The sequence below is a fragment of the Dromiciops gliroides genome, chromosome 3 (assembly GCF_019393635.1).
Source record: "Dromiciops gliroides isolate mDroGli1 chromosome 3, mDroGli1.pri, whole genome shotgun sequence".
In the NCBI taxonomy this organism is placed as follows: domain Eukaryota; kingdom Metazoa; phylum Chordata; class Mammalia; order Microbiotheria; family Microbiotheriidae; genus Dromiciops; species Dromiciops gliroides.
In genome coordinates, this window is record NC_057863.1 from 320531174 (window position 1) to 320552336 (window position 21163).

The window sequence follows — 21163 nt, forward strand, 5'->3', positions numbered from 1 at the left end:
AGTGGTTTTCCATTTCCTCTCCAGCTCATTTTCCAGATGAGGAAACTGAGGCAAACAAGGTTTAATGACTTTGCTTAGGGTTACATAGCTTTTTAATTTCAGGAATATGATTCTTCCTGATCCAGGCCCAGCACTTTATCCACTGCTCTACCTACCTGTCCTTTTACACCATTCTATGGAAGCCTATTTACTGGGGGGAGAGGATAATGGTGAAGGGGGCAGAAGGTAGGAAAAATGAATGAATGACAAAAAAAAAGCATTATCATCTCTCTTTTTAAAAAAGGGTTAATGGGTTACATTTAGAAATGGTTAAACAAGAGATTATTAAAAAGTTATAAAAATATGACACCTCAGTCATAGGAAGAGTTTGGAATTTCTATTTTTAAAGGCATTAATATTTACTTTGTGAAAGTATCTGACATTGTCTCTTTTGCAAAGGAACATTTGTTGGTGGTGGGCTTATTTTTTCTTCTCATTTGATAATGGCTTGAGGAATGTTTGTGTTTGACCTAATAATAATATTCTTAAAAAAAAGAAAGTTAGCCTATGCAATATAACTATTTTTGTCCCTTTTTAACTTGAGTCTTGTATATTTATAATCTATAGTGTAATTGGGAAATATGAACTAGAGTAATTGTTTTGTAAGGGAAGAGTTGGATTATTTACTAACATTCTCACTGACTTAAACTCTATATCTTGGCAGTATTCATTGTATGTTTTTCATATCTCATTGTCATCCTTCATGATCCTGGGATACCTGCATCTCCGTCCTTTCTCTCTACAACTTTCTTCATTTGTGACATGTACTATAATCTTTCCCTTTCTTCTGGACTGGATTAGGAAGAGTGAATTTTTCAGCAGGTGACTATGGGGTGCTGATTTGATGAAATACTGACTGGTTTTGCTCTCTTTAATCCATCTAAATAATCTATATCTTTTCTTTTTCTAAATTATCTCTAATGTTTGTTACAATGTTGACCACATTATCACATTCATGATTAATTATATCTGAATAGCCATGAACCTTCAGAATCCAATCCATCACAAGATTTGGCAAGTTACTATCACTTTATGAGGGAGTCTATGTAGTGTAGTGGGAAGGACAGTGGCTCAGATTCAGAGTACCTGGGTTGAAATTCTGCCTCTGACAGTAACTGCCTGTATGACCTTGGCAAGTCACCTGCTCCCTGTACCTGCCTGTGTTTCCTCATCTGCAAAGTGAGTGGGCTTGGCTTCTGAGTTCCCATCATCCTCCAGATCTCTGATCTATGACTTCCATACTAAAGAATGTTTATGGGAAAGAAGAGGAAGAGGTGTGATTCATTAACATATTGGATCTTTGGGTTCTCCTAATTCTGATGTGGTAAACACAGGAAGAAATGATATCAGATTGTGGAATTTGTAGTAGTACCTTGTATCTGCGGTTTTGAATAAATAGACTTAGCCTCTAACCTGTTCTCTCCTCATGCTTTGAGTGAGTTCTCCAAGAAACTACTTTTGTGTTAGTACATGAAGGGTGTGAAGTGTTCTAAAATCCCTTCCCACCTGTTGCATTTCTTTCCTGCTCTACTGAAAATTAATTTTTCTGCGTATATGAAACAGGTAGGGTTATCTGAGACATTGGAAGGCTTAGTTGTTTCCTTCTGCTACTCTTTTCCTTACCTCCTCCCTCAATAGCAGTAGATTACCGTGTTTCTTTAAATTAAAGAAAACGAAGGGGCCTCCTCTACCACAGGTTATCTGAGATGTTGGAAGGCCTGGTTTGTTTTCCTCTGCTAATTTGGTCTTTCAGTGGCCAATCAAAAGAAATGGCCTTGTTTTTAGTGATGTAATCACATGCAGGTTTATGCCTGAAGTGGAAAGCCTTTGCTCCAATTACAGTTTTCCTTCCATATCACTGGCTTAGGGGCTCATGCTCAGTGCAATCTGGAAAATTCACATAAAATTTTTTAGGCCCTCCCTTTTATACCAGAGAAGAAGTTTGAATTATTATGATAATAAGAGATAAAATATGTTGACATTATACAATATCATGCACATAATTTTATGTATTTCTGAGTTTCTAAACTTTTTCTGCATTGTCTGTGGCTTCCATAAAACACCAAAAACATTTTTACCATTTAATTCTTATGCTGACCCACGATTTATCATAACCGCAATGGGGGAAAGTCAGGATGTGAGGGATAACTGTATTTTGGATCAAACTCACACTGTTGATGTACAGGACTTTGGCCACTCACTATTCTTGCTAAAACTTTGGAGTTTGGGGACAATCAAGTAACTACGGTCCAAGATCCGTGGCTGGAAAGTTCAGTGCAAGTAAGGATTGGTTGTCTATATTTTATGCTATCTACCATCCAGAGAGAAAACTCACAAATTCCAACTTTAGATTAAAGCTTTTTTTTCCCCTTTATTTTTCCTTTTTGGTAACATCTCTAATATGGAAACATGTTTTGCATGACTTCACATATATAATGAGTATCATATTGCTTGCCTTCTCAATGCGGGAGGAGGGTTGGGGGAAGGAGATATCGGGGACCTCAGAATTTTTAAATGATGAATGAATGTTTAATGTAAATAAGTAAATCAAGATGAAAGAAAGAAAGGAAGGAGACAAGCAAGAAAGCAGGGAAGGAAGGAAGGAAGCAAGGAGGGAGGGAGGGAGGAAGATTATATATTTAAAGGCTTTGGATGGATTCTTTTTTTTTTTTTGTGGGAAATGAGGGTTAAAGTGACTTGCCCAGGGCCACACAACTAGTAAGTGTCAAGTGTTCTGAAGCTGGATTTGGACTCAGGTCCTCCTGAATTCAGAGCCAGTGCTCTATACCACTGCGCCACCTAGCTGCCCCTGAGATGGATGGTCGAAGCTCCAGTGTTGTTTTAATGGCAGAAAGATTATCTGTGTTCAGATACAGAAAACCAAAAACTTGATCGCCTGATGCCTATGGAGACACATGGTTGTAAATGGTTTTAGAAGGTGACAAAAGATTAAAGATAATGGTTCAGTGAATATTAGTGTTTGTTTAGCATATATGTATACATATGCATACATGCACATATATGTGCATTATATATATGTATGTATATATATATAAATTGTTCAACTCTTAAAGCCAATATGTAAGTGGTCAGCTTTATTGTATCCTTTCTTTTCATATTTGCATGTTATTTAGAATTACTTAAAAACAGTCCTTTTTGAAGTATAGATTGGTCAGCTACGTGGTGAAGTGGATAGAGCACTGGCCTGGAGCTAGTAAGACTCATCTTCCTGAGTTAAAATCAGGCCTCAGACATTTATGAGCTTTGTGATCCTGGGCAAATCACTTAACCCTGTTTGCCTCAGTTTCCTCATCTTTAAAATGAGCTCAAGAAGGAAATAGCAAACCATGCCAGTATCTTTGCCAAGAAAATCACAGAGTCAGATAGCACTGAAACAATGAACAACAACAATAAAGAGAAATAGAGAGATTATTATGGTGCCGTAGAAACATAGATTGCAGCAATTGTTCAAAGCACCACAAAGAAAATTTTAACATAGTGGCTGGGATGGGTATAATGACTTACCTGTTGAAATCTAACACAGAGGGTGGTGCAATGGATAGAGCACTGGCCCTAGAGTCAAGAGGACCTGTGTTGAAATCCAGCCTCAGATGCTTACTAGCTGTGTGACTCTGGGCAAGTCACTTAACCCTGACTGCCTCTAAAAAGGAAAAAAAAAAAAGAAGAAAGAAAAAAAATTCCAACACAAAGTAAAGTGGTTCTTAGAACATTTCTTAGGAGTTTGTCTGACTCTGGGACTTAAGGTTAGTTTCTTATAATAGAAGAAGGACAATTGAGAAAGATCATGAATAGTTTAGGGAGACATAATTTCTGGGTAATTAATCATTTTATTAATTTTATTAATATAATCATTTTATTAATTATGGCCAGAGAATAATTACAAAAGGAAGGTCATTGGCCATCTCATATAACCAAAGACCCTCATGGAACCAACTGTGAGTTTTAAAATCTATATTGTGGGTGCCTTAAATTTAGAAGCTTCAGCACCAGTCTTTGGACATTAAACATTTATTAAAGCATACAGATATTTACAAGGAGTTCAGAAAGTTAAGAAAAAGAAGTCTACCTAGCCTGGTTGGGTTCTTCCTCAAGTCCTCTGCCACCAGCCTGCTTTAATCAGGAACTCTCCAGCAAGCTGATTGTGGAAGCTTTTTATAGGTCTGGAACAGAGGCGGTCCTTACACACTGCTTCAAGCTGACTGTTGGCATCATCCAAATCCATTGGGTTCTGAAGGTGTTCTCAAGTGTGATTACAATCTAGTTAACTGAAGAGGCTAATCCAGCAGTTAATCACTCTCACTTGATTCAATCAGTGAATTCAATTAATCTCCAGGTGGGTCTTTGAGTATCTGCTAAATCTCATTATTTCATCACACACTCAGGCTGACATGCCCTTGGAGGAATGGGTGTTCCTGAGGTAGAAATCAACTCTGATTGGTTTATTAATAATGAGAGAATGAATATTATAAAAGATGGCTTATCCAAAGAGCTTCTAAGGGACATGACCTGATCACACACCATTGGAAAAAGAGACTTATCAATATTATGCTACCCCTGTCTAGGGCAATAGAGTCAAAAGGGAGAATCCATTTCTACTCAGACTTGTCTGACTAAAATACAATGGACCAGAATCTATCAATGTGCCTAAATTAAAATTTGTTTATCTTTTGATCAGATCTAAGTTTTCCCAGTTTGCCTGCTTCTCACCCAATATTTCATCTATCATCAGTTCTGCCCTTCAAAGGCTGTCTGAATAGCCTACAGGGGTTGATTCTGAATGAGGAAATAAAAGGAGGGAAATCTTAGTCCTAATTCAATAATGGGTTATTAATATGATAGAAATAATAATTTCTCTCAGCTTGGAGAAGAATATATAATTTTTTTTTTGGTGAGGCAATTGGGGTTAAGTGATTTGCCTAGGGTCACATAGCTAGTATGGTGTTAGGTTTCTGAGGCTGGATTTGAACTCACGGGCCCTGACTCGCAGGGCTGGTGCTCTATCCTCTGCTCCACCTAGTGCGCCCCTAGAAATAAATATTGTTTATGCTTCTGGATCAGTGGTGTATAGCACTTGCTCTGAGAGGTGGCACTTAAAGCAGGCTACTGACATAGGTACGAGAGATAGTGTTTTATGACCAGCCTCTACTTATACATTATTCTAAGTACAGCTAGGTAGCATAATGGATAACTTGCCAATTCTGGAATCGGGAAGACCTGAGTTCTAATCCAGCCTTCAACACTCCGGTCACTTGTGTGACCCTGAGCAAGGCTCTTAACTTCTGTTTGTTTTAGTTTCCTTATGTGTAAAATGGAGATAATAATAGTACCTCCCTCCCACAGTTGTTTTGAGGATCAAATGGGACAATAATTGTAAATCAATTAGCACAGTGTCTGGCAAAAGTAAGCACTATATAAATGTTAGCTATTATTATTACATGTGCCTCAGTGTCCCTGTATTAAAATCAGTAATTTTACTAACCTGCCTATATCGCTAAGGAACAGTGAAGGTTGATTATTGTTTACATATTTCATAATTATGTAACTCATTACATTTAAAACAAAACAAAGCCTTTTTCATAGCAGCTGTGGGTCATGTGCATTTAGAAATATAAAAATGATATTTTGCTCCTAAAAATGAATCTCAATTGCTGTGCAAATGATGGATTGCCTTAAATCACTGGTATTCAAGAAGCGGAAGTGGGGGGGGCCATGCCAACCTTATTTTAAAAAGAAAGGAAGAAAATAAATTATTTTATGACTCACTCTTGTGTATTTTCTACCACATTACTGTATATATTGGGCAGTCATTTTTCACTGCTAAGTAAGGAAATCTCTTTAATGTGACTGTTGCCCATTGGAAATTTTATGAGCTGTGAGCCTTTGTTCAAAGGCCAAAGGAATGTTCACTTGTACAGTCTTTTCAAATAATTCTTGTTTTCTTCTTTCATAATGAATCATGGAAAACACTTTAAAAGGAGCAATTAGTCATTCCAAAGGTTCAAATATCAAAGGTAAATTTAAAGAACTAGTACAATGTTCTGCCCTTTGGTGTATTTTAAGACAGAAGCTCCACTCATCTTTATGCCATGCTTTTATTTCCTTGTCTATATGATGAAGGTTCATAATATCACAAGATCTCATAATATGCTTTCTATTTCACTGCCTTCCTTTAAGTCATTTGCTTGATTTATTCATTTTTGGAAGAATTTTCATGTACAATGACAATTTATATCAACGAGATGTTAATGTTTCCCCAGAAATTACTTAATTTTTAAGAGCAAAATTTTCACTTTATTGCTTGGAATGTCCCAAACCACTTAATAGCATGAATGCTCTGCATGGATCTAATCGTCATTCTGAAGAAATGACTGGTACTGTAATACTGTGTTAACGATGATACAGTTGCTATTTAAATAGAAGTTTTATGGTCAATTGCCATAAATATAGTTAGTCAATGCATTGATGAACCAATTTGAGATTAATTTTCATTCCTTCTTCCTATCACTTGTCTTTTGGCCACTTCACCCCTAATTAGCAGCCCCTTACCAAAGCAAGAGAGAAAAGGAGCTGAAGATCAAATCAGCCAATTTTGTCAAGTTGTTAGTGGCCCTCATAGAAAACTTATTGGGTCAGGGAATTATTAGATGAGCGATGAACATTTAATAGACAAAAGGGGGAATCCATCTCCACTCAGATCTGTCTGACTAAAACACAGTGGATAGGGGTTTTTTGTTTTGTTTTATTAACTGGGAATTTAATTTTTTTATGCCACCTTTCCACATTAGTATGGATAATTCCTACTCAGAGGGAACCAAACCCAAACTATTATTTTGGTAAAATCATGCCCCATCATTGGCTATAGCCAGGGTAGTTACAAGAGAAGTGCTTCACAACATAAGTATAAATCGGCAGGTTAAAATTCTCTGAGGGTCATTTTTTTTTAAGTGACAAGAATCGGTTAACTGTAATGATACAACAAATGCTATGGGCTGTTCAAGTAAGTCTATGGTTTTCATGATCTAGTATAAGAGATGAAACAGCTGTGCTTAGGGCTATTGTGTCACAGAAGTCTGATCACCTGCCTTTGCCTACATCGTTTCCAAAATTCTGATGCCTCAATGTTTTAGATTGATGTGAGAGTGGGATGGAGAGCTTCTATAGAAAGGATCACCTTTGAATTTTTAAGAAAATAAATCCCAGGCCATTGAGGGAAGCTGAAAAAGAAAAGAGAAGGAAAATAAAAGATCTAAACTGAAAACCCAAAAGTATCATTAGAGGTGATATAGTCCAAGACCTTTAATTTATAGAGGAAGAAGCTGAGGTCCAGAGAGGTTCCGTGCATGACTTGCTTGAGCTGATCCTCTTGACTATCTGTAGTAGTGGTGGTAAAGGATGCTGACTTTTGTCTTGCTTCTCACTTCTACAAAAACCATGGAAAGTCTCTTAACCAGATTTCCTTCCAGTAGTTTGGCACTTAAACCAGCTCTACAAGGAGCCATCCAAAGTCTTGATTCTTTATTACCCAAGTTTTAGTCTTTTGTGTTTATTTGTCCAGTGTCCTCATGGGTTTGAAGTGACTGGGTAGGAGCTATTGAGGAGCAGTGTGTGAAATGAGCTACCTGAATCCCAGGATTTGTTCATAAGAGAAAGCTCTCATAAAGACCCTTCTTCGATTCTTTCTCTTTTGCTTGAGGTGTGAGACTGCACTGAGTTTCTTTGATCATATCTGCCTAGAAACAAATTCGAACAGGACTCAGGATTCATTTGCACATGTTTTTGATTGCTGCCTATGGGTTTGTAGGCTCTTTTCTTTTTAATGAGATCTCAAGACTGAAAAATGAAAGAGACTAACTTTTTTTTTTTGCATGTGGTTCTTTTAGGGTATAATCACCAACAGATGAATGAAGGACAAAGGCAGAAATCTGATTTTTACAACCGAACTGCATCAGAATCAAATGTCTATTTGAATAGTTTCCAATACCCAGATCATAGCTACAAGGATCATGCCTTTGATACTTTGAGCATAGATAGCTCTGACAGCATGGAAACCAGCCTCTCTGCTTGCTCTCCTGACAATATCTCCAGGTAAGATTTCTGATTTAGAAAAGACATCTGTTCATTTCAAAAAAGCAAGGCCATTACTGGAGTTCAAGGTTTTATAAAAGTAGATTTTTATGGATCTTCCTTCTGTATCCATGCCCCTCTACCATCTATCTTCTATAACAAAGAATTTTTAAGAAAGGACGGAAAGGGAAGGAGAGGAGAGGGGAGGGGAGGAGAGGAGAGGAGAGGAGACGAGAGGAAAGGAAAGGAAAGGAGAGAAGAAGAGGAGGAGGAGGAGGAGGACGAAGAAGAGAAGGAGAAAGGAATTAAGTAAAAAACCAATCTATACATTAAAAGACCTGACATCAGGGGCAGCTAGGTGGCACAGTGGATAGAGCACCAGCCCTGGAGTCAGGAGTACCTGAGTTCAAATCCAGCCTCAGACACTTAACACTTACTAGCTGTGTGACCCTGGGCAAGTCACTTAACCCCAATTGCCTCACTAAAATAAAAAACAAAACAAAAAACCAAAGCAAACAAAAGACCTGACATCATATGCACTGTTCCAACATTTGGACACCTGCAACAAAAGTCAATTTTAGTTTCAAAATCCAAATGCCACGGCCAAACAGAAATGTTTTCTAGGCAAAGAAAAGTGGCCCTTTACATTCATTTTCTGTCAGTGTCCTGCCATCCATACTGGGTATGAGATGGAGTACAATAGATTCTCCTCTTATATTCAATTACTCCATGATTTTATTCTGGGTTTAACTAGATGGAACTAATAGACTTAGACCTGTTGATACTTTGTAGTTTATTCAGCCACTACTTTACTTCTGCAAAACAGCAAATGCCAACATTAGAGGCAGAGTCCTTACAGTATGTTTTTAGTAATATAGTTTTAGCTAAAACTAAACATTGAAATACTTAGAGGTTTTGTTTGTTTGTTTGTTTGTTTTGTCTCATTTTGTGTCTATGTTGTCCCTTTGAGATAAGCAAAGTGTTGCATAATGAAGTCATTCCATGAAGGATAGCTCTTAAAGGTTAATATTATGCAAGACATTGTGGGAGGGACAGATGTTCATATGGATCTAGCTCTAGAGATGGAAGAGAATTTAACAGGGAGGTAGTCCACCCCCCCAATCATTTTATTGGCTCAGGAATGCACAATGACTTGACTAAAGATACATAATTAATAAATATCAAATGCAAGATTTGAACTCAGCTCCTCTTACTCTAGAGTTAAAGCTTTAGCTTAATGCATTCTGAGGTCAATCTTGTTGCTCCAGATGATATGGTACTCTTTTAATTTAAGACTAAAACTCCACTGTTCCTTCTTCAAACCTCCCCTGTTTCTGTTGAGGGCATTACCATCCTTTGAGTCCCTGGGGTTCACTACCTGAGAGTCCTCTTCACCTCAGCTTTCCTTCACTTCCCATATCCATTCAGTTGACAAGTCTTATTGATTTTGCCTCCATGATATCTGTCAAGTCAGTCCTGATCCACTTACATAGTTACCACCCCAGATTAGGCTCTCAACATCCCTCACCCAGAGTATTTCAGTAGCCTCCTTCTTGTATTCCTTTCTCCAGTCTCGCCTAGGCACAGCTTCCAAAAGAATAATCCTAGGAAGGGATTCTAACAGTACCAAAGTTGTAAAGATGTTTTCAATTTTACTTCTGGTTTAAAAAACACATAGAAAAGTCAATCATGGAACATATTAGATACACAATATGTAGAAGCAAATGAACATAGTAGCTTAGGGTTTGGGGGAAACCCTTCCAGAGGTGAAAAATGACATCAACAAAGATGGCAGCAATGTAGTACAAGATATATTAGGGGGTGTTGAGCAGGCCTGTCTGTGCAGGACATAGAATACTTAAGGGTATGAAACAGTGTGAGACAAAGCTGAAATGGCAGGCTGGATCCAAATTGAGGAAGGTCTGAAATGCCAATCAACAAATATTTTCTCTGGAAGTAACTTAACAGAGTATCCAGTTCAAACCCCTCATTTTACAACTCTCTTATTTTGCATATGACAATATGGGGTAGTTAAATGACTTCTCCAAGGCCACACAGGGTATAAATAGTAAAGGCAGGATTTGAACCCACATATTCTGGCTCTAAACCCTATACTATAATCTATAGAAAGGCCAAGGTCATCTATTACATCCTGAGCTATCATCAATTGTCTTGACGTTTTTCTTGCCAATGGACTCTGATGACTCTGGAAGAGAGTGAGACTGATGATTTTGTACAACTCTGACTCACTTAAATCCAATTTATTTTCAAGTCAAGACATTACCCTCATGATGTCATTGATCCTCTTTGAAAACAAAGGTCAAACAACAACAACAATAACATATAGTAGCACTACGCGGAGAATGTTGACTCTTACTACTGACTTTCTGCTCCCTTAAGGAAGCTTTTCTGTGTCCTGATCCTCTTGTCTACAAAGAATAAAACAATAATGTTCTCCCCTCTGTTCCATACAGAAATATTGTGAAAATAAAACAAGATGTACATTTGAAAGTATTTTGGAAATAATACCAGCATATAAGTATTAGAGAATGTCCTGCTTTTCCAAGGTGGTCACCCTAGGTAGAAACGTCCATTGAATAAACAACCTAACTGTGCTTAGTGGGTTATTTATCAAGCTTCATGAAGCACCCAAGTCACTAACCCATGAGTTGAAGGGTTTGAGAAAGAAAAAACTAAATCATTTCAAAGGTGAACTATAGCCTAACAGTACTGCCAAGGAGCAATATGTGAGAGAAAAGAATAGATGCTGCTGTTTCAGAACAATTATAGAGCAGTTTATTAAAATTCCAGTATTAATGATTGAACCACTATTTACATAGTGCCTTGACGTGTTCTACTGTGATCAAAATAATTGGAATTCATGGAGAGTTTGGGGGAGGAGGTGAGCATCTGAATCTTAATGTTTGGATCATTATTTGCTAGACTGAAATGATGCTAAAAGTCACTTAATCTCATAAAAGGCTGAATAAAAGTATACGTGCGGCCTTGGAAGGTCAGGCAAATTGGTTCCTGCCTTTGATAGAGGAATTGTTTAACATATGCTCTTGTAGCACCATGTATTGTTTTATATATGTTAGTTCTCCAGCCAGAAAAGAGGCTGTGTTTCTTGTAGGTAGTTTTTGAATTCACATGGATAATGTGAGTTGTGTTCCTGTGGCAGGCTCTTGGGTAATACTTTAAACCATGTGGACACACATTTATATTGATGAAGTCATTGCAGTTATGACTACAGCTGGCATCAAAACAGAATTTTTAGGAAAAGGGAAAATCACTCAGTGGTTGGAATTCAACAGCATCAGAATCATGTGGTGTTTACGGAGGTTTCAGTTGACGTTGAAAAATTGAACATTTTCTACCTTAATCAATTTGAAGATTTTTAGGGTCATAAGCATAGGATCAAGAGCTGGAAGGGACCACAGAGATCATCTATTTCTAACTTCTTTTAAAGATAAGGCCGAGAGATTAAATGACTTATCCAGGATGGCCAAGCCAGGAATTAGAACCCTTATCTACTGATTTCAAAGCTAAAGCTCTTTCCTCTGCACCAAATTGCCTGCATGTGTTCTTTATATTACATTTTAAAGTAAATATTTCCACCAAATATGTGCATAAAACTATAAACTCCGAGCAGTCACAAGCAACATTAATCTAATGGTTTTATATATGATATTTTCAGACAACAAGACATTTAAACCTTTTTCTAAAGATGATTCACAATGTTTGATCTAGTAGAAATAATAGGGGGAAAAACTCAATGGTAGAAGAGGGACCACATAATGTAGTTATTTGAATTCCTGGCATAGTAGTGGAAATGAAACATTGTGTGTATACATATACATACATGTGTGTGTATGTGTGTATACACATGGAGGATATTTTTTCATTTCAGGCATATCGTAGGATGTGCTTTATATAGTAATACCCTGGCCTCAGTTTCCAGCCTGAACCAGATTATCTGTATGGGTCCTTCCAGTTCCAAAATCCTATACTTTGCATATCCATTGGCTTTTTTACATCACAATTAATTTCCCTAGAAGAATTGGAAAAGGTACCTTCTTGTTTTACCAAATAATATTGATAAGATTTTTCTCACTTGACCTTTCAGTATCAAAATGTCTGTTGTCACCTTCACTTTATCAGGTAACTAGGAATTTCCCATTGAATTGGATGCAGGAGACGGAATAGTAGATCTTTATTACAGACTTCAATAATGTAAATTTAAAGGAGCTGTTTATCAAATCTGCAGATGGCTGAAGTAAGGAAGGGGTAATGAATGCATTTAAGCTCCTTCAAGGTCAGGGACTTTTGTTTTTGTCTTGATGGCAGCCTGCAGAGTTTCTTGCACATAATAAGGGTGTCAGACATTGGCCCAGCTGAATTGTCGAATGACCAAATAGGTATTCTCAAAGACTTCTGGGGTGGGGGTAGGGAAGAAGGAGCAGACTGGTTCTTATGTGATGAGTTGTCATGGGGATAAGATAAGTGCAAATCCTTGGTCTTAGGTTTGAAAGAGGCAACTTCACAAGGACACTATACAGAACTCATGGCGAGATAGGAATTTATGTGAAAAAGACCTTGGATCTTAAGAGGTCTGTAAGGTCTCTTACCTAGTTTTAAGGAACAAATACAATTTATTTCTACTTTCACATAATTTCCTGTCTCATTGTTGGGATGAATAGCTCTAAGATCTCAATAAAAGAGTTGAAGAGGTATGAATTACCTTTTTCTTTTTTTCCCTGAAAGTAAAAGAATGTGCTTAAGCACTTTCAATACTCACTAAAGTGCTCTTACCAAGGCTCCATTAGAGGCTTAAAGAGGGAAATTATGTTACAACAGTCTGGAGTGGTTAGCACCATGGCTGTGTAACACTCGTCTTCTATCCCCTTTTATTGGCAAGATAGCTTCTAAAGGGAGAAGGAAAGAGTGTGCACTCCCCATGCCAAATACACTGGATTTTAAAATTAGCCATCTCTACTACTTACCTGAACTACCTGACTAGTGGTTATATATGGCTATGCAGGGTTCAAAAGCTTTTCAACAGGGGCGGCTAGGTGGCGCAGTGGGTAAAGCACCGGCCCTGGATTCAGGAGGACCTGAGTTCAAATCCGGATTTAGACACTTGACACTTACTAGCTGTGTGACCCTGGGCAAGTCACTTAACCCCCATTGCCCCGCAAAAAAAAAAAAAAGAAAAAGCTTTTCAACAGTAACTCAGCAGAGCTGACCCAGCCATGTTTGCTAGTCAGTGCCAAAGCCAGAATGTTTTTAATATCAGTCAGCCAGCAAACATTTATTGTTATTTTGTTATTGATAGATAAAATTTACATACAGCTTCAAGGTTTACAAGGCTCTTTATAGAAGTTATCTCAATAACATTTGATTCATTAAGCACTTAGTATGTACTACACATCATAGGCAAGGATGATACATTAAAAAAAATAAAGCAGTGTCTGTTCTCAAGGTACTTATATTCTATTATTTTTTTTAGTGAGGCAATTGGGGTTAAGTGACTTGCCCAGGGTCACACAGCTAGTAAGTGTTAAGTGACTGAGGCTGGATTTGAACTCAGGTACTCCTGACTCCAGGGCTAGTGCTCTATCCGCTGCGCCACCTAGCTGCCCCTACTTATATTCTATTAAAGGAAACATTGGGTTCATTGTGCCTTCCACCATACCATGTCATCCCAAGGGACCTATTCTTTGAGAGAAAATGCCTATTTCATTAATAGATATCAGAAACTAGATCTGTGATTTTATTTGTTTAGAGAACTTACATTTGAGGAACTCTCTGTACCTTAGTCTCAGAAAGCTACCTGAAGGGGGCAGCTAGGTGGTGCAAGGGATAAAGCACTGGCCCTGGATTCAGGATGACCTGAGTTCAAGATTTACTGATATTTTTTAGTGTCCCTGCAGAGTCTGACTAGTTTAGGGATACTGAAGAACAGAACTCTGCTCAGGCACTTGACAGCTATGTGATCTTGTACAAGTCACTTAACCCTCATTGCCTCACAAAATGAATGAATGAATGAATGAATGGATAGATAGATAAATGAATAAATAAATAATTGAATGAATGGATGGATGGATGCATAAATGAATGAATAAATGAATGAATGAATAAAAAATTTAAAGTAAGATACCTGGATCCTAGCTTCTTAAACTGTGGATCTTGACCCCATATAGGGTCATATAACTGAATGTGGGGGTCACAAAATTTAGTAACAGCTTCATATACCTATTTTATATCTGAGGTCACATAAAAATTTCTCGAGTGAAAAGGGGTCATGAGTGGAAAAAGTTTAAGAAGCCCTGACCTAGAGTACTATTGAGTTAAGGGACTTGTTGACTTGTCCAAGGTCATATAGTCAGAGTGTGTGAGAAGCAGGACTTTAATTTTCATCCTCCTGGCTTTGGAACCAACTTACTCTATCCACTTATATTGTACTGCTTCTCTATGGAATTTTCTGCATTAAGAAAGTTACCAGGGGGGCATCTAGGTGGCACAGTGGATAAAGCACAGGCCCTGGATTCGGGAAGACTTGAGTTCAAATCCGGACTCAGACACTTGACACTTACTAGCTATGTGACCCTGGGCAAGTCACTTAACCCTCATTTCCCTGCCAGAAAGAAAGAAAGAAAAAGTTACCTTAGGAAAACAGAGTAAAGATGCCTTTCCTTCCTTCCTTCCTTCCTTCCTTCCTTCCTTCCTTCCTTCCTTCCTTTCTTCCTTTCTCTCTCTTTCCTTTCTCTCTTTCTTTCTCCCTTTCTTTCTCTCTTTTCCTTCCTTCCTTGCTTCCTTCCTTCTTCCTTTCTTTCTTTCTAACTGTTTACTAGAACAAAAGATACTTGATTTAGGGAGATGCCATTCCTTTCTTCTTTTTTGAAGCCCAGATTTTAAAAAAAAGAGTAGAAAGTAAGGTTCTGGTATGATTTTTGTTTAAATGTATAGTAGCATACCCCAAAATTATATATAAATTAAGGATATAATTCCATGCTAGAATTCTGGTGACATAAGCTTAGTCTTGTGGTTTATTATGCCACAGGAAATGTCCTGTGGAAATGTAGTGTTCTGTCACATTGTGGGTACATTTGACCTTCACATTTTTTGTTGAGGCATCACTTTTTGTAACAAGGATACCACTTGTTGCCAAAAAGTTATGTGTTTCTCCTGCATCAGGACATTCACTGTGAAACATGCACGTGACTTGAAATGAAGAACAAGATGTCTCAAAAGCCAAAGGATTTCAGGACTCGATGGTGTGTAAATTTTCCATTTCACTGAAGATCCTTGAGGGAATGAGCATATGGAGCAAAGTAGTCAGGACACTGATGCCTAACTTCAGTACATTCATCATCGCTATTACTACTAATAATAGTTATTAGCTTACTTGGCCTATAGCTAGTACCCAGATCTACAGGAAACACAAGAAAAATGGCTCTGCTCAGTGGATTTATAGCAAAAATACAATGCACTGAAAGGGATGGAAAAGAATGAATGACTGCACTTCTGCAGTCTGGTAATAATGGTACTTTGGGCAACACACAAGACTTCACCTATTACATGCTCTCACCCTTCCTGAGTTTGTAGCAGTCCCAGAACCTATCTGAGACTCCATGATACCCTTCTAGTGGCAGAGCTCTTTCCTCATTAGCTTTATTACCTACAGGCCTTGGATGAGCTGGCAGTCAACAATCCCCTTTCTTCCATTGAGATTGAGAACCATCAGGCTTTAGAATCTGTTCCACCTCTATGGCCTGAAGCCCCTTGGCTCTGTCATCTGACTTACTTATGTAGCTTAAGTACAGGGTTGGAATGGTAAATGTTCAGCAAAAGGCTCTCTGGGGGGGGAAATGTGTACACACTGCAGTATCTGCAGTATTAACAATTCCTCTACCTCTTTCTTAAGTCTAGACAGCTACATACATGTGGATATACATATAGACATACATAGACACATGTGTGCATACATGTATGCATGTGTAGATGCATAGCCATTTGGGGAGATTGGTCCAATGCTTACCAATCCTTCACCATGTATAGTATGTACTGGCCCCCATTGCTAAGGATGAAATGGTAGAGGAATTCTATGAAAGACTTGATAAGAATCTCCAAATTAAGTCAACATGCACTCTAATCATCGGTGACATGAATGAAAAGATGAAAAAAGGTGAAGCTTGAGAAAAATATCTAGAAAAGTCACTGGGGATCCAGATCTAGAAATGAAGTACTTATATTCTGTGTAAATAGAAAATGGCACTTCATTCAGTGGGTGTTCCTTTGCCTTGTTGCATCTTCTTCAGGAGAGAAGCTTTTCCCTTCTTACCTCCCCACGTGGTTGTTTCCATTAAAGCAAGAATTTCTGCATCAATAACAGTCAAGATTTACTGATATTTTTTAGTGTCCCTGCAGAGTCTGACTAGTTTAGGGATACTGAAGAACAGAACTCTGCAATCTAGGAATTCCTCTGGTGGTTAGTGGGAATGGCTGTTCTCTGAATCCCACCTGCTTTCTGGTCCCTCAGGAGATGTCAGTCTATGCCAGGGTACAAAGAGATCCTTCAAAACACAGAAAAGCAGTTGTCTAAGTTGTAAAGGGTCCTTTATCCTTACGACTTGTGCTTAAGTTCCTTCGTTTTATGTAGGTATAGGATGGACATGTCTGAAAGAACTCAGTCAATCAATGAGCATTTATTAAGTGCCTACTAGATATCTACCACTGTGCTGAAGATCCAGATATACCTCCCCCCAAAAAAATTCAATTAAAATTCCTATTCTCAGGGAGTGTGCCTTGTAACAGGGACACTACATGTGCATATTGAGGTATATGCCAAATAGAAACAAGATGATTTGGAGTTAGAGGTTTTTAGTAGTTGGGTACATCAGAAAAGGCTTCAAGTAGTGGGTGATGCTTGAGCTGAGTCTTAAAAAAAACTCTAGGGTTTCTCATAGTCATGGGTGAGAAGGGAGAACATTATTGGTAAGGGGCATAGTCAGAAATGGGAAATGGAGTGCCATATTGTTGGTAATAGTAAGGCCAATTTGTCCGAACTACAGGATGTGGGAAAAAGAGTAAAGTATAATGAGAGCTAGAAAAACAGGCTTTGGACAGAATGTGAAGGTCTTTAAAAGCTAAATAAGAGTTTATATTTTATCTTAGAGGCAATAGGGAGCCACTGAACTTTATTGCATAAGGGATTGACATAGCTGGACTTGTTCTTTGGGACAATCACTGTAGTAGCTAAAATAGATTAGAACAAGAAGACTCTTAATATAAGGATACCAGTTAGAAGGCTATTAAAATAGTCTAATTGATGGAAGATGAGAGCCTCCCCTCATTAGATTGTGAGCTCCTTAAGAGCAAGAACTATTTGGGGTTTTGGGGGTGGGTTTTATTTTGCCTTTCTCTGTGTTCCCAGGGCTTAGCATAGTGCCTAGCATATAATAGGTGCTTAATAAGTGCCTGTAGACTGACTGGCTGACTGAACTAGAATGGTGATGGTAGTTTAGGTAGAGAAAAGGGATCAGATGCTAGAGACTTTGTAGAGGTAGAAACTATACTACACACTTAATAGGGCAAGGATCATGTTCCAAAGCTATTTCAGTTGTCTGTGTTTCTCTCTGAACCTTCTTCTGTTCTATGAATTTTAAAAAATGATACATTAATAAACTTTTCATTTGGGAGATGGGGCTATCACTGTCACTAGTCCCTATTCACCTCAATTTCTCCCCACAATAAATAGAAACCCTCTCCTGTAACACATAAATATAATCAAGAAAAACAAGTACAGACAATGGCCATATCAAAAAATGTATGTTTTATTCTTTGCCTCTAGTTCATCATCTTTCTGCAGGAGATGGGATGTGTCATCATTCCTCTGGAGTTTTGCTTGGTTATTGCATTGATAAAAGCTCTTAGGTCTTTCAAAACCATTTTTCTTTACAATGTTATAATCATTGTATATTCATTATATAAATGGTTCTCCAGGTTCTTATCACTTCACTCTTCATCAGTTCATATAAGTGTTTCCAGGTTTTTCTGAATCTGTCCCCTTTGTGATTTCTTATGAAAAATAAAATGCCATTGCATTTATTCCATACTTTGTTCAATCATTTCCAAATTGATTCCACTTTGTTTCTACTTCTTTTTATGACAAAAAAGTACTTCTTGAATATTTTTTATAAATGTGGGTTCTTTTCCTCTTTCTTGATATCTGTGAATATCTGCCTAGTAAAGGTATATCCTTGGGTCAAAGGGTAGATATATAGGTTAGTCATTTTAGACATAATTCCAAATTGTTTTCCAAAATAACTAGATCAATTCACAACCCCACTAACACTGTACAGTCTCTGGCAATTGTCATCTTGGTTTTCTGTCATCTTGGTTAATTTACTGCATGTGACATAGCTAGTGCTTTATCCACTATACCACCTAGCTGCCCCTCCCAATAGTTTTTAAATCAAATCATGGGTGATTCTTATCAACACAGTTGGGATCTTTGGGTTTATCGAATACTATGTTATATTTATTTGCTTCCAAAGCCTGTGTCCCTAACCTGACACACTTATTGACTTTTCTACTTTTAATGAATACCAAATGCTTACCTACTCTGGAATATGGGCACTACCTATGATCTGCATAGAGTCTGATCAGTCTACTCATACCATTAATTGCTAAATAATATCTTGGGAACAATCCTGTATGTGTTTTATGGATTTATCATGCTATGAACTGCTATTATTCATATGTATATAAAACATTGTATTTCTTAATCTATAATGTATCCTTAACATTCTCTTTAATTTGTTCAGTGCCAGCACTTCAAATATTGCCAGAATAGAAGAAATGGAGAGGCTGTTGAAACAGGCTCATGCTGAAAAGACACGTTTACTTGAATCTAGAGTAAGTAATCTATATCCATTTAAGAGAGCAACTTTGTTGTCTGTGGTGGAAAGAGCTCAGAGCTGGGAATGAGATGGCCTTCCTCTGTCTAACTGGCTGTATGCTCTTCTTAAATATGTAATTTTATGTTTTGTTGTTATTGTTAGTTGTTTCAGTCATGTCCGACTCTTTGTGACCCCATTTGGAGTTTTCTTGGCAAAGATACTGGAGTGGTTTGCCATTTCCTCCTCCAGCTTATTTTACAAATGAGAAAATGAGAAAATGAGGAAACTGAGATAAACAGAGTTCCATGACTTGCCCAGGGTCACACAGCTATTAAGTGTCTAAGGCCGGATTTGAGCTCAGGTCCTCCTGACTCCAGAGCAGACACTGTCCACTGAGCCACCTGGCTGCCCCATAATTTTTAGTTAAATAAATTAGATAAGTTAAATAAATAATAAAGAAGCACCCTCTGGACTCCTTGTTTCTTCTCTTTTGAAATGATAGGTTTGAGCTTTAAGATCCCTTCCAATTCAGAAATTCTATGATTCTAAAATATACAAATCAAAAATTGACAGATAGCCAGAATGAGCATATAAGATCGTAAATTTTTTTCTTTGATAAAGGACCAGGCTGTATTATTCCAAGAGATTTAGATAATCATTTGTCTTCGTATTTTTCCCTTCTGCCTTTAGCCCATGTTGATTATTATATATGGGCATCTAGGTGAGAATAGTGGATAGAATGCTGGGTTTGGAAGTCAGGAAGACTTCCAGTAGTAACATGTTCATTTTACAAAATGAGGAAACTGAGACTCAGTAATTTACCTTGATGTTACACAGCTATGAACATAGCTCTCCTGACTCCAAGTAGCATTCTTTATGTTATATACTGCCACTATAATTATCAAGCACTGTATAAGGAAGATTTCTGAGTTGTGATTCCTTAACAAGACTATCTTGTTGAGTGATAAACCCTAAACTAGTGATTCTTTGCATGGCATGGTGGTATTTAGGAACGTGAAATGGAGGCCAAAAAAGAGCTCTAGAAGAAGAAAAACGGCGTCGAGAACTACTAGAGAAAAGATTACAAGAAGAAACTAGCCAACGACAAAGCTTATTGAAAAAGAAAGTAAAAATACGAGAGAAGCAAAGAGCACAGGTTGGTCAGATACTTAATAAATTTGGATAAATTTAGAGTATGTTGCCTCTTGTGGTCATGTCATTCATTCTATATCAACAACAGGAATGTCTTTTTTGGAGCAGTACTCTATAGCCATCCTTCTATCATTAAAGAAGAGAAATATCCAATGTATTACAAGCATACTTACACTATGAAGGGCTTTTTGTTTCTTTTCTATTTCTTTTTAAATTTTTTAAACAAAAAAAAATTTCTAACATCTTTTGCTTGCTCTACACCTATGATCCCATGATCCTTTTCTGTCCTCTGTTCTCATTCCTACAACTCTATAGTCCCTCAGGTAGTAATCTACCTACCTGAAATATTTTAGTAGCCTATTAATATCTCCTCCAGCTTGTACTCTCTACCATCCAAAAACTATTCATCTCTGCCAGAACAATTTTTATTTGTGCAAAGATCTGTCATGTGACCTTCTGCTCAAAAGTATCCAGGTCTTCTCTATTGCCTAAGTAAAGCTCAGATTCCTTGGTCTGGCATTCCTGACACTCCATACTCTATTTCATCCTACTTTTCTATCCTTATGTCATATTACTTCCTTCCCTGAATTCTACCATCAGACAAATTAGACTAGAGTTACCCTGAACACATTCAAAACTGTCCTATCTTTATACCTTTGCTCACAATGTCCAGCCTCCTCCCCTTTCCCTATTGAATTCCTACCCATCTTGTAAAATGAGGGAGTTATACTAAAGGCCCCCTTTTGTGCTTTTCAGATCTAATAAATCAGTCAATCAACAAGTATTTTACTAAGTGTCTACAACTTAACAGCCATAGTGCTAAGCAGTGGGGATACAAAGAAAGGCAAAAACACAGTCCCTATTCTCAAGGATCTCATATTCTAAGATCTATGTTCCTCTATGGGCTAAGATTTGCATTAGATTAATCATTTCAAATACCATCTTTAGGAGCATCTATTTCCCCCTACCATCAATAGCCTTCA

General features: G+C 37.6%; 1 protein-coding gene across 1 annotated transcript in view; it reads left to right on the plus strand.

The window, feature by feature from the left end:
- Positions 1 to 21163, plus strand: part of PHLDB2 (pleckstrin homology like domain family B member 2) — a 118318-nt gene that overhangs the window by 81416 nt on the left and 15739 nt on the right. The window contains 4 exon segments of the mRNA XM_043997054.1: positions 7941 to 8145; positions 18954 to 19044; positions 20039 to 20060; positions 20063 to 20185. Coding sequence (XP_043852989.1) covers positions 7941 to 8145; positions 18954 to 19044; positions 20039 to 20060; positions 20063 to 20185 — 441 coding nt within the window.